Here is a 14,443-nt window from a genome sequence, read left to right as displayed (position 1 = left end):
GCAGATAGGAGGCGTCCTAAGCCCTGAGGATAGAATTTATGATGTTGAAAGTCGTTCTCCCTCGTTAAAGAAGGGAAGGGGGGAAAGGAAAAATGAAGGTAACCGTATGTGAGAACACAAAAACAATCACAAGGACCAAAAGACAGAAATCTAAATCGATTGGAACGGACTAGAATCACAACAATACCCGTGCATTAATATGCCAAAATTCATGAAGATCGCATGTCACTTATGGGTATGGTATGGTACAAGGAGGTACAGATTCGAAAATTTTCCACTATGCACAACCAATTGTCTACCTTCCCCCTCCCCCTTACTCTGCTATGTATGTGAGGAGATGCCTTGACAGCAAGCTCCTTCTACCAACGTTTATCAGACATAAAAACAATTTATTTTCAACTCCGTTTACATTCTAATCCATCTTATGAGCATCTTTTTCGAACTCCGGCTTCTGGGCCTCTGCGGGGAAGTATTTTATACCAACCAAATCACCAACTCGACTGATAACCTGTCAAACAATGGGGGAAAACTGCGGTTATTATTTATGGTAACCTTCCACAATTCAACTGACCAAAATAACATCAGACGCAGAAAAGTCAACATAACACAATTCCACATATCCTCCTTCGATTTTGACAGAAAATTGCAGCCTTGGTACAAATACAGGATCTTAGGAACATGATGCCTACAACATGATTTAAACTTTTCTAGTTCTTCGCCTTTCTGAACCTTGAGGTCGTATGCGTCCAAAAAAATATGGGGAAAGTAGGGATGTAAGAAAACCAAATACCTCATGCAGACATAATACATCGTAGTATATTAGATGGGAATCGAATGAACAATGTTCTCAACCAAGAAACAATGATAATCATTCACAACAAACAATTTAAGAACTTTCATTTAATCAAAAGCCGATATGGCAGCTGTAAACAGTTTTAATGGTAGAATAGGCTTATTTTTATCAACTTGTAAATAGTTTCTCACTAATTTCCTACCGTAGTATAGTTTTCTTAACAAACTAAAGTAGAGCAAGCCAAGTAAATAGCTTCATTTATTCTTCATTATGATGACACTTTAAAATCATGTAGGCATAGTACATTGTATAGTTCGCCATTTTGTTCGACTGAGATATAGAAGATGAAAAACAGAAGAATCAACTTTGGTAAAAGTGGTGAAGTAAAAAACTATAGTAAGTGAAGTAAAAGCTGACCTCTAAGGCTTTAAGGAGGTCATCCTTCGTATGTGAAGCAGATATGCAAATGCGAGCCCTTGCCAGAAGAAGAGGAGTAGCTGGAAAAGCTACTGTGACAACAGCAACCTGTCCAACCACAAGCAAGGTAACACACTAACCTTTAGAAGACTTCGAAGAGAACATCTACAATGAATGAAACTACCAGGCTAGCCACATAATGCAGACTTACATTCTGATTAAGGCATTCCCTAGAGAAGGCAGGAATTTTTGCAGGGTTGTAAAGCATTATAGGCATTACGGGAGAATCATTATCTCCAAGAACTTCAAATCCCATCTTCTGTAGCTCAGACCTAAAAAAGTTACTGTTTTCACGTATCCTAGCAAGTTTCTGAGCACCTGTTTATCAAGGAAAAGAAACAATTTGTTCATATTCAGAAACCTACAGTTTATAGGACAAAATGAGCATCCTAATATGATGACAAAATGGACAAAAACTATTCTAACCTCTACTAGAACCATCCTCTCCAAGAATAACTTTAAGAGAAGATATGATTTGCTGAGCAGCCGGCGGTGATATAGATGTTGCATAGAGGTGAGCAGGACAAGTGTATTTGAGATATTTTATAAGCTCCTGAAATGACGAAAAGTACTGTATTTGATGAATTCGTCCATTGAATGCTTTAAGCCACAAAATGAACCTTTAAAAAGTTGATACAAGCTTTAGTTGGAAGAAACACCCAAGAAATTAAAGACATAAAATACAACAGTACAAATGACTGATCGGTTCCTATCAGACTGCTTATATATATGAGCAAAGCAGACAGGAAAAGATTGCTGTAAAAGAAAACCCTGATATTTCCTGTAAGGAGGAGCACAAGACAAACTGGCTCACTGAGGAATAACATGGACAAACCCCAATTGGTTAGCATCAAACTTTAGGTGGCACAAAAACATAGAGGGAAAAGAAGACTAATGCATGTTGTAATTATCTTAATAATTAAAGATATGAAACAAATAGTGCTACAGTCTTCATGAACTATTTTATCAACCAATTTCATTTAGAAATATCGCACATTCCACTTTTTTAGTGTTAGAATGTATGTATTTAATAGAACAAATTGAACCTTGGATCCTGCAATGTAGCCTCCACATGACCCAAATGATTTTGTAAAAGTTCCCATCATGATATCTACATCAGCTGTGTCCACTCCCAAAAGTTCACAGACACCTCTTCCTGTTTTTCCAACTGCTCCAATGCTGTGAGCCTCATCCAAATAGACATAGGCCTAGAAAAAAGAGAAAAATGAAATGGAACAGAGATCTAAATCAATAAATGAGAACATTGTGATCAAGATCGATTCAACATTTTTACATGGTCATTTCTTTAATTTCAATTGCAAGTGTGAGTATATTTATGCATACCACCAATGTTTCTCTATCTTTCAGTTTTTATTTTCCATCTCAAGTCCAGTCATCCCTAAATTAAGAATATGTTCTTGAATTAGTGAAAGGGGGGGATCCTAGTCTAGAAGACATCACTCAGAGCCTGAGTGAATAATTAAGGCATAATTACTTTATATTTCTTGCAAATGGCAACAATTTCTGGGAGTTTGCATATTTCCCCTTCCATGCTGTATATGCCTTCCACAACAACAATTATCTTCTTCCAAGGCCTGTGTGTCCTGGGTTGCCCATCAGCAATTTGCTCTCTCAAAACTTTATCCAAATGTGAAGGAGCTAAAACATAGGGGAAAGGAGAGTCAGAAAATTAGAGTCCTTACATTCACTAGAAATTACAATTATCAGAAGAAACAATTTATGTTCGATACCACTTACTATTATGTTGAAACACACGAACTGTAGCTCCCGATCCCCGAGCACCATTAACAATTGAATTATGATTCAATGAATCACTAATAATTAGCCCTCCCTGCAGTTGAACAAAGGGTCAAATTTTGAAACAATTTTCATTTAACATGCAAGAGTAATTTTTTAATTACTGTGTGTCCGTTTACCTTCCCTATTAGAACTGGAAGAATGGCAGAGTTTGTTACATAGCCCATACCAAACACTAGAGCAGCTGGCTTTCCAACAAAGTTAGCCACACATTCCTCTAATTCTTCATGCAATGAAGTGGTTCCTAAGACAAAAGGAGGGAATTAGTAATTTGGGATGCGAGTAGAAACATGGTGCAAAAGTCCATTAGTTCAAGTTACCTCCATCAACACGAGTACTACAGGTGCTTGGAGAAAACCTTTTTAATGATTCAATTACACGAGGTGTGCAATACTCATCCGCTGCAGCAAAGCCTAGATAGTTGTATGATCCGAGGTTCAGACACCTTGAGACATTTGCGGTTCGCCTATATGATAAATGTATTAAAAAGAGATTGAAGTGAAAATTCCTAAAATCAGCTCAAATTTAATGAGATATAAAAAATTAAAAATAAAAAGGTAGTATAGTAGCCCGTGGGAGAGCATTGGGGGAACAACAAAGAGTAAAAGAACATGAATATGATAAAGGGAATTCATCAAAGACAAACTTCAGCGTCTTGTTATAGTCATTGGAGTAACGCTCAACCACATCAAACCAAGCATCTGGTGCACTTGCTATAGGTCGTCCAAAACAGTCCTGCCCAGGAAAAGATGTATAAGAGGAGAAATTAGGCTCCTTGTAGATGATCCAATAAAAAAATGTGAGACTTCAAATTTTTTTAATAGAACTATTGGATTGTAATTGAAATCATAATCAAAGAGCTCAGTTTTTCTAATGAAAGATTTGAAACCGATGAGCCTGTGGAAAGGCAGCCAGAAGGCAGTTTACTTCTGCTCGTATCTCAAGTCAACATTATGAACAGTAAGTAGAGTAATCATGATGTACTGGTTAACAAGGTTGTTAATAGAAACAATGTGATAGGGAAATTTGGTTGGGATGGATATTCTGAAAATTAAAAAACCGAACAAGCAGCGACAAATATTATTCGAGGCGTTGAATTGATCGTTAAAATCGATACCTGAATGCGAAGATACAGCCGACGGATGTAAAAATCCTCGAGGCCTAAGCAGATCGGAGCGTAGCCCTGTGAAAGGAAATCACGTAGTGCAAAATGGTGGAATCAGGGATGAAGCTTGAAGATACGCATTGACAAGAGGAACAAGAAAATTCAGGAAACGGAAATTGCTGCGGACCTGAAGATTGCTAGAGTTCCACCAATCAAAAATTTTTCTGAAAAAATCACGGAATTGACCAAAGGCGAAGAGGAGGCCATAGCTAAAATAGGTGGTTAAGGCGGTCAAGTACGGGATGGTAATCATCTGGAACTATATCTGCCGGGAAATATGTGAAGCTCTTTCGACAGTGTCTCGATCTGGAAGCTAAGCCTCAGTTTGGAACCCTGTATTTGAAACGATTACAGATTAGAACAATTTCTGGGGTTCGGAACGAAAACTCGAAAAAAAGAGAAAAAAAAAGAAAGAATTTGAAATCTTGTTTTGATCTAAGAAAAAGAAATGAATCCAAAATAGGTCGGATTCGGCAAGATTTTAAATTAGAATTATCCTAACTCTAAGGTGGTCCTACTTTGAAGATGGCTCATTGAAATGAAGAACAAGAAGAAAAATGCTTCGATTCCGGCAGACTTGAAGATGGAAGCGCAGCGGCAAAATGCAGGTTGGCGTGGCGGCGTGAAGGTGTAGAGAGAAATCAAATGGGCGTGGCAATGGGGGTGACGGTGTGGGGCAAAAGGCGAAGGCGAAGGCGAAGGCGAAGGCGTGGCGATGTGTGGCTCGCTGCAGGGGACGAAGGAGAAGAAAGAAATCTGCCGGGGGTTTGGTGGCTGTACGCGGCAGCAAAGGAAAAAAAAGGAGAAATGGAGCGAAACAGCGAAAAATAAAAGGAGTATAAGGGTATGATTGTAAAAAGAATGGTTTTCTTTTCATTTGTCGTCAACACCTAGGAATAGATTTATTTAAAATTAAAATTAAAATTAAAATGTCTTCATATGGTTAATTTAGTGCATGTAATTTCAATAAATTTTAAAATTAATTAAAACTGTTTTGTGTTTAAAATTAACATTTCTTTTATAAACCCTCAAATACTCCGTGTCTAATGACCATTATCTTAATGAAAGAAGTATTAGTATTAACCAATTTTGATTAGAAAAAACTAATTTTGAAGGAATTTATTTAAAATTTATAATATATGTATATATATAATGAGTAAAAACAAAACACAAAAGTTTTATTTGGTATTTACATTATAAATTAAGTTTTTTAATGTATAATTATTAGAAGTGCAATTGGGAGTTAGGCATGCCATAAACACAATTAATTTTTCACCATTACTAAGAGGTCATATATATATATATATATATATAGTGGATATATATATATGATTCCCATGGTAAAAGTAATAAAAACTATATTTGTCGGAAAACTAAACATGTGGAACTCACCTCCATTCATATGACACGTGCAGAGGTTTTACATCAATTTTGAAAGAAAAATATTTGACTGCTACCTGGTTGGTTGCGCCCATATTTTTTTTATGAAAATATATATATTATGTGGTTGGGTCGGTCTGGAAAAAAATGGGCACTCTGAAAATAGTATTAAAAAAAAAAAGAAACCACGTTGAAGTGAATTGAAAGTAGAAAGTAATGGAAAAAGTAAAACGTATAATGTGTTATATTATGCAATTCATTAGTAAAAAGAAGAAAGGTAGAAAGCAAATTGATGAGAATGAGAAAAAACCAAAAACATCAGTTATGCGTATCAAGTTTATGCAAAACTGTACCTCACACTATTGAGGACATATTCTATTTATATTGGCAAAAGATTAACTAATAGATCCGATTTCATAGGAAACTAACGAAGTAAGCCTATTCTTATGGCATGACTAACTTCAAGCTATTCTAATGGATTGACCAATTCTAACAGTCCCCTTCAATCCCAACAAGTCTTGTACATGTTGAGATTGTTACAATGTGTAGTAAAAGGAGTTTTAGACAGTGGTTTTGTCAGGATATCAGCTACTTGATCACTTGATGAAATGAACCGAACTTCCATTGCTTTACGTGCTACTTGTTCTCGAACAAAATGAAAATCAACTTCAATATGTTTCGTTCTAGCATGAAATACTGGATTTGAAGTTAAATATGTAGCTCCGAGGTTGTCACACCAGAGGCGAGGAGCCTTTGATTGATACACGCCCAGTTCCTTCAGTAATGACTTGATCCAAATCATTTCTGCAGTAAGATTCGCAATGGCCTTGTATTCTGCTTCGGTGCTTGATCTTGACACTGTAGCCTGTTTTCTGGAACTCCATGAGATTAGATTTGCTCCAAGAAATACAGCAAAGCCGCTAGTTGAACGTCGATCATCGGGACAACCAGCCCAATCAGCATCAGAAAACCCCGACAACATCATGGTTGATTTCTGAATTTTCACTCCTAATGCTAGTGTGCCTTTAACATAACGAAGAATTCTCTTCACAGCACCCCAATGAGCATCAGTAGGTGTATGAAGATATTGACACACTTTATTGACAGCAAATGCCAAATCAGGCCTAGTCATTGTCAAATATTGTAGTGCTCCCACTGTACTTCTGTATTTGAATTGTTCTTCAGCTGATAAGGGTATTCCTTGTTCTCTGAATAATTTTTCAGCAGAACCCATTGGTGTAGACATAGGTTTGCATTTTTCCATGTTTACTCTTTTCAACAAATCTAAGGCATATCGTCTCTGTGACAGTATGATACCATCTCGTGTTTTCTTGACTTCAATACCCAGAAAATACTCAAGACCACCCAAATCTTTTACTGCAAAATCTATTTTCAATTTCTGAATCAACCTTTCGGTTGCTTGATCAGAGGAGCTCACAATAATTATATCATCAACATAGATGAGCATATAGATAGTTATCTCTCTGTTTTTGAGAATAAAAAGAGATGAATCAGCTACTGAAGCCTTGAAGCCTAACTCAATAAGTTTTCCAGTCAACCTTGAATGCCAAGCTTTTGGGGCTTGTTTCAGGCCATAAAGGGCTTTCTTGAGCTTGCATATGTAATTCTTTGGTTTGGCTGAGTCTTGAAATCCTGGTGGTTGTCGCATGTACACTTCCTCTTTCAGAATTCCATGCAAAAATGCATTTTGGATATCAACTTGTCTCATATTCCAGCCCTTGGTTACTGCTAGCGAAAGAATGACCCTGATTGTTGACGGTTTGATCACAGGGCTAAAAGTATCAGTGTAATCAACACCAAATCTTTGCTTGAATCCTTTGGCAACTAATCTTGCTTTTAATCTTTCAACTGACCCATCTGCTTTTCTTTTCACTTTATACACCCATTTACTATCAATGAGATTTATTCCAGGTTTGGGTGGAACTAGATCCCAAGTGGCATTTCGTTTTAGCGCTGAGAGCTCATCATTCATTGCTCCTCTCCATCTTGGATGTTGCATGGCTTCCTGCAGGTTTCGAGGTTCAGTAGCAGTCTCTATGATCGGAGTTGTGATAGTTACAGCGCTTGCGAATTTTCTTGAGGTTTCTGAATATCTGATAGTTCCATCAGTGAATTGTTTAGCTTGTACAATGTTATTTCTCAACCTTGTTCGCATTGGATGTTGACTAGCTGCTTCAGTTGGTTGATCAGACACATGTTCATGAGTTTGGTTTTGAGCATTGATCGAACTGCTCTCAGCTTCATATTCTGCAATTTCCTCTGAACTTCTTGTATTATCTGCAGAAGATAAGCTGACACCAGACAAGTTGTCACTAGCAATATTATCAGTTTGACCATCATTCATATGGGAATTACTAACAACTGGTTCAATATCTGTAAGAGCATTTTCAGTGTAAAAACTAGCAAGTTTGGCTAAGGCTGGAAGTAGAACAGGATGATGTGGATTTGTGGTTTTGTTTGGTGGCTTAGATTCTTCAAAAGGAAAAATATTTTCATCGAAAACCACGTCTCTAGAGATGTAAATACGTCCTGTACTTCTATTTAAGCATTTATATCCCTTATGAGAAGAACTATAACCCAAGAATATACATCTAGTAGTTCTGAAACTCAGTTTCTTGTTGTTGTAAGGCCTTAAATTAGGCCAGCAAGCACAGCCAAACACCCTAAGCATGGAGTAGTCTGGACTTTTACCAAACAATTTATGAAGTGGTGTGTCTTGTTGTATGGTTCGGCTGGGCATTCTATTTATAAGAAAGCAAGCTGTGTTGAAAGCTTCATCCCAGTAGGATAGAGGCATGTTGGCTTGAGCGAGTAAAGCAAGGCCAGTTTCTACAATGTGTCTGTGTTTTCTTTCGACTAACCCATTCTGCTGGTGTGTGTGAGGACAGGAGATATGATGTTCAATGCCTGTGGATTTGAAATAATTGTGTAACCGATGGTATTCACCCCCCCAATCTGATTGGACGGAGCGAATTTTGGTATTTAGCATAGTTTCAACATGTTTTTGAAATTGAAGGAACACAGACTCAACATCAGATTTGCATCTCAGAAAGTAAATCCAAACATAACGACTAAAATCATCAACAAAGGAAACATAATATTTGGAATTATTTACTGACGCAATGGATGGACCCCATACATCAGTGTGAATTAATTGAAGGGGTGCTGTAGATACATGCTGAGAAGAACCAAATGGCAATTGATGTGCTTTCCCTAATTGACAAGCATTACAAATTGAGGAAGAGGGAATATTAGTATCTATAGCTAAATTATTATCTTGTAGAATTCTAATGGTAATTGGAGATGCAGGGTGCCCTAGCCTTCTGTGCCATTGTTCTTTCGAAAGTTTGGCTGTCAGCAAGGCTTGACTGAAATTATGCGGTAGAACGTATAGGCCATTCTTACATCTACCGTGGAGCAGGAGTTTCTTCGTGACTCGGTCCTTAACCAAAAAATAGTTTGGGTGAAATTCTACAACAGCATTATTATCAGATGCTAGTCTTTGTACTGAAATTAGGTGCTTATTGATTTTAGGAACATATAGGATATGTTTCAGAACAAGAGATGAACCAGAAATTAATGAATTCCCAATATGAGAGATAGACAAACCTGCGCCATTTGCAACCTGAATTTGGTCGGTGCCAGTGTAGCGTTCTCTGGTGGTAAGCCTCTCTAGGTCATTGGTGATATGATCTGTGGCTCCAGTGTCAACATACCAGTTTGTGTCACTAGTGTATCCACTTGTTGCCAAAGCTGCTTGTTTGAGATTATTTTCGGCTTGATATGCCTGATCAAATCTGTGCCAGCATTGCAAAGCATCGTGATTGGGCTTACCACAAATCTGACAGACAATGCCTGAGCTGCTTTGTGTCTTTGATGGTTGACGTCCAGGATTGTTCACAGTACGCCTTGATTGTCCATGACCACTATTTAACTGACGACTACGACCGCGACTACCTCGACCTCCATTGGCACCTCCACGAATGGATATCCTATTGACATTGTTAGCAGATGAAAGTTGCTCAAATGTACCCTTACGCAAGTGCCGCATCTCATAGCTCAGCATGTGAGCATACACGTCGCTGACAGTGTATACATCTGTTCTGGTTGTAATGCTTGTGACTAGAGGATCATAATCTGGACCAAGTCCTTGCAGCATGTAGGCGATGAGTTCTTCATCCTCTATTCGCTTGCCAATGGCAGCAAGTGTATCACCAAGATGTTTTACTTTACGAAAGTAGTCAGCAATTGTCATGTCCTTTTTCTGGATAGTAGAGAGTTCCATACGGATCTGCATTGCTCTTGCTCGAGATGTGGAAGCAAATTGTCGCTCCAGCGTAATCCAGGCTTCTCGTGCAGTGGTGATTCCAACCATCGTGCTGAGAACCTCCTCAGTGACTGATGAGTTGATGAGGCTGAGTACCAGCTGGTCCTGGGGGTACCAGACTGTGAACTCAGGGTTGATGATAATTTTGCGATTCCCTGTTTCTTCACTTGGTTCAACGGCGATCGTCTGGCTTGGTGCAGGCATGGATCCATCCACAAAACCAACAAGGTTTTGGCTACGCAAGTAGGGAAGGATTTGGGTAGACCACAGTAGATAATTTTCTTGTGTAAGCTTAACACTAATCACCTGACTGATCGACGGAGAAGACATTGTGTTGTTTGGGATTGACATGTCTAACAGCAGAGGCTATGGATCTCGTGGATCTTATTTCTGCTCTGATACCATATCAAGTTTATGCAAAACTGTACCTCACACTATTGAGGACATATTCTATTTATATTGGCAAAAGATTAACTAATAGATCCGATTTCATAGGAAACTAACGAAGTAAGCCTATTCTTATGGCATGACTAACTTCAAGCTATTCTAATGGATTGACCAATTCTAACAATGCGGTTGCAACACAGAAGGTAAGGACAAAGAAGATGGAAAATGCACACATCATCACTAAACCCATTAACCAAACCTCGCGTTCACACATCAACAAAATGGGCCAAATTAGCGGTGGAGTTTGGTTGGATATGCAGAGATGATGGTGAGTATGAGGAGGCAAAGCACGGCAAAATAAGAGATGGCGATGGAAATGGTGATGCGATTGCAAAACTTGGCGAATTGGTCACAGATGGGCGACCAGCCTGTGTGGGTGTTCCCGTACCTCCCCACGAACCCGATGGCGGTGGCAGCAGCGCATCCACTCACCACCAATCCCATCATCAACAAATCGTGAACAAAGAAGAAGAAGAAGAAGGAGAAGTTTCTTTGACGGTTCCCCAACGCCAACTGCCGAGATGATATGAAAACAAAGCACAGGGACAGAAGACAGAAGCCACAGGCAATAGCGTTGGCTAAGGCAAAGAATCTGCGCCATAAAATTAATTTTGGATCAAATATATGGAAAACAAAAAAGAGTAGGGATCAGGGAGTTACTTGAAAGCAGAGGAGTAGCTGTATCGGGCGTCCAAAGTGAAGCCGAAGATGACGACGGATTGCTTGGCGGTGGTGAGGGTCCAGGTGGCGGCCAATGTGGAGGAAATTACCAAAGCTCTGAGGATAATCTGGGAAGAGAGGTAGAGGTTGGCATGGGGGCCCTGGGACTTGGCTTCCAATTCCACATTATTATTATCGGCCATATTAGATTATTATGGGAGGAGGAAGAAGAAGAAGAAGGAATGAAATGTTAATGAGATGAATGGTGTGGTTACACAGAAAGAAGGGGGTATTAATAGCACAAAAACTAAAAGGGTGATGATGTATTGGATGCCTAAAAAGCTACGTTTACATAACAAAGAACAACCACGCCCAACTGTTGTTTCATTTTTTTTTTTTGTTTTTTCACTGCCACTGGGATCGCATGCCTTTCAACCATCCCCCATTTTCCGCACACCAACGGACTCTTTGTTTTTTTGTTTTTTTGTTTTTTTTCTTTGTAACCTCCCTCACACTCGACCGTTTTACCCTCCATAAATCTTTTTCTTCTTCTCTCCCTTTACTCTCTACTTTTTACTTTTTACTTTTTACTTTTTACTTTTTTGTTGAAATTAAAAAACAAAAAAACAAAAAAAACTCGGTTGATGGGCTTACGGCCAATTATTGGGCATGTTTGCACGCTATGCTAGCTAACGCTATTTCCACTATTTCCACTATTTCCACTATTTCCACTATTTCCACATCATCCAATTAAATAAGATAAAGAAACTGTACACAAATTGTCTAAGAATAGTGAATTCAATGTGAAATATGCCCAATTTCCTAATTTTTCTTTTACCACAAATGCGGCCAAACCTCTATTTATAGTCGATTCAAATGTATTCTTAAGACGGAATGAAACTTGATTTGATACCCATATATTTATAAATTTATACGTGTGGACTAAAGATATGTTATTATTTTTTTCTTAAATTCTTGCTAAAAACATAATAATTAAAACCATTTAAAATAGAAAACAAAATTGTATTTTTCAAGTTTGCTGCATTCGGGTTGAGAGGCCTCGTCACACCCATTGCTGGCCTCGGGTTGACTTCAGCATATCCCTACTCACCTTTAGGCAGCCGCATGGGCATTGGCGGGGGATCTAAACCCAAACATGGGAATTTTTATGCATTATTATTTTCCAATTTCAGGACATGAAAGTTGCGAAGAAGCACACGACAAATCAAACCCCATGCCTATGCCTATGCCTAATTACGTTTTAAATTCTTCAATTCATTACCCAAAACACATCCCCTAAATCCCCAATGTTGTACCCTTTACTTTTCTCCCTTTCTTCTTCCTCTTACTCTCACATTCCTCTATTCTAACATCATTTTCTTTCTCATAACCATAATATTACATCTTGACACAATATCTACCACTAACTAATACTTACCAGAAAAATCTAAACTAACTCAATTTTGATAATAAAATCAAATATACTACTAGTAATTAGGAATATCAAATATATATTCTCTGACTAATATATTTTTCAAATATTAAATAATTATGAATATTCTATATTATTACTAAAAACATATATTTCTAAATAAAAAAATAACTCTTTATTTTATTTCATTCCAAAAGTCTTTGTCACTTTATTTTCGGTCAGTACTTAACTAACTTTTTTTCAATGAATGGTAGATAAAATTTTTGAAAACAAATAAAAACAACAAGAATCATAGAAGATTTATTATTATTTGATTTTTATGATAAAAAAAAAATATATAAATAAAGGATAGGATTAAAATGAGTCCTCTTTTCCTAATCTCATTAATCGCTCCAAATTTTCATGATCACTAAATTAGGACAGATCTCAACTTTTTTATCACACGTCTCTCTCATGCACATACAACAGTATCTCATTAATCGCCCTGCAACGTTCGAATTTTCATGATCATTAAATTATGACAGATCTCAACTTTTTTATCACACGTCTCTCTCATGCACCTACAACAGTATTCCATCTATGACGTTTCTTCAATAACTTCAACTAACTCATGTCAACAGGCCATATGGAAAAAGTTTAATTTTATTTAAATAATTTTGAGTTAGATTTTAAATATATTAAGTGAGTTTTAAATTGAAATAACAAAAAAGTCTTGAGTCCAATTTATTTAGTTTGATTTTTCTCTGCTAGACCCAATTGATTTTCTCTATTTTTTTAATCATATCCAACATATTTTCATTTCTAATTACCGGAATGACAATATGTGTCTTTTATAGTTTTAGGCAACCTTATTAAGCTCTACTTTATTTTATTATTTTTATCAATTTAAATATAATTTAATTAGTTTAATACATCATTTATAATTAAAAAAAAAAAAGTAATTCACATATATTAGAGAGGAACATATGCACAAATAATAATAATAAAAAAAATCGGTTCCCATATTTTAAATTTATTTTTATTTTATAGAAAAGATTGGAAAAAAATGAAACAATATCTACGAAAATATTATTACTCAACAAAAAATACAAATTTAACAAAAATGAGAAATAGAATTGGAATACGATGTTCAATCTTCATTGATTTTAAATAAGATACATACCAACTAATACTTACTAATAAAATATAAACAAACTAAATCTTTGAATAAAATAAAATATACTACAAATCAAATAAAAATATTAATTGAATCTAAAATATATTTTATAATTAATAAAATACTACCAATCAAATTTGAAAAGAAAAATATTAATCAATTTAAGATATATTCTATAGTTAATATATTATCTCAATGTTCCGTGGAATTTAAATTTTGAAAAAAAAAATATATATATAGAATAACCCATGATAAACAAAAACCACACAAAAGATTGGAGGGCAGAGTAGTGCGTTGGCTAAATTGTGAGAGACGGAAAAAAGAGAGTGAAAGCGAATCCAGGTAACCGAAGTCACCATTATTCTCCCTTTTCGCTTCCCCAATTTCCAAACTAAGCGATTTTTCAATTTGCGTTCGAATCTATTAGGTTACTTCTCCCCTCCTGATGTATCCATCACTCAAGAAGATGATGGACTTCGCTCGCGTGCAAAAGGAACTCCAAGAATGCACTAAGGACATTGAGGCTTCAGGTATTAGAGTCACCCCCAAAGCCGATAATCTTTCCCACTTGATCGGCACCATTCCTGGTCCTGTCGCTACTCCTTACGAAGGCGGCACCTTCCAAATTGACATCACCTTGCCAGGTCCCTCTAATTACTCCCTCCTTTTCTTCTTTCACTTACTCTTTCTTTCCTCGCCTCCATTTGAATGCTCCCACTCAGATTAGCATTAGGGTTTTCGAGTAAGTACGTCTTTTTTTTTTTTTT

The 14,443-nt window shown here is 36.9% G+C and overlaps 3 protein-coding genes and 1 non-coding gene across 4 annotated transcripts in view; 1 reads left to right on the top strand and 3 right to left on the bottom strand.

The window, feature by feature from the left end:
• Positions 1–170: 170 nt before the first annotated feature.
• On the bottom strand, positions 171–5,085 carry LOC111780393 (long chain base biosynthesis protein 2a). Its single transcript, XM_023660776.1, has 13 exons — positions 4,772–5,085; positions 4,381–4,586; positions 4,206–4,271; positions 3,735–3,823; positions 3,409–3,554; positions 3,208–3,332; positions 3,029–3,122; positions 2,766–2,929; positions 2,317–2,478; positions 1,697–1,823; positions 1,422–1,588; positions 1,211–1,318; positions 171–508 (listed from the first exon to the last, which is right to left on the bottom strand). The coding sequence occupies exons 2-13, from the start codon at positions 4,504–4,506 to the stop codon at positions 413–415; spliced, it is 1,470 nt and encodes a 489-aa protein (XP_023516544.1). The 5' UTR covers positions 4,507–4,586; positions 4,772–5,085; the 3' UTR covers positions 171–412.
• Positions 5,086–9,707: 4,622 nt separating this feature from the next.
• On the bottom strand, positions 9,708–9,843 carry LOC111780755. Its single transcript, XR_002812898.1, has one exon. It is a non-coding gene; the product is annotated as a small nucleolar RNA Z247 (small nucleolar RNA).
• A 729-nt stretch (positions 9,844–10,572) lies between these two features.
• Positions 10,573–11,372, bottom strand: LOC111780088 (CASP-like protein 1F1). Its single transcript, XM_023660365.1, has 2 exons — positions 11,089–11,372; positions 10,573–11,020 (listed from the first exon to the last, which is right to left on the bottom strand). The coding sequence occupies exons 1-2, from the start codon at positions 11,289–11,291 to the stop codon at positions 10,660–10,662; spliced, it is 564 nt and encodes a 187-aa protein (XP_023516133.1). The 5' UTR covers positions 11,292–11,372; the 3' UTR covers positions 10,573–10,659.
• Positions 11,373–13,930: 2,558 nt separating this feature from the next.
• LOC111779563 (ubiquitin-conjugating enzyme E2 27) overlaps positions 13,931–14,443 on the top strand; it is a 2,930-nt gene continuing 2,417 nt past the window's right edge. The window contains exons 1-2 of the mRNA XM_023659624.1: positions 13,931–14,018; positions 14,104–14,320. Coding sequence (XP_023515392.1) covers positions 14,122–14,320 — 199 coding nt within the window. The 5' untranslated portion in view covers positions 13,931–14,018; positions 14,104–14,121. The remainder of the gene's footprint in view (positions 14,019–14,103; positions 14,321–14,443) is intronic.

This window comes from Cucurbita pepo, chromosome LG18 (assembly GCF_002806865.2).
Source record: "Cucurbita pepo subsp. pepo cultivar mu-cu-16 chromosome LG18, ASM280686v2, whole genome shotgun sequence".
In the NCBI taxonomy this organism is placed as follows: Eukaryota; Viridiplantae; Streptophyta; class Magnoliopsida; order Cucurbitales; family Cucurbitaceae; genus Cucurbita; species Cucurbita pepo.
Note: the sequence above shows the minus strand (reverse complement) of the source record. Positions and strands in the feature narration are given on the sequence as shown.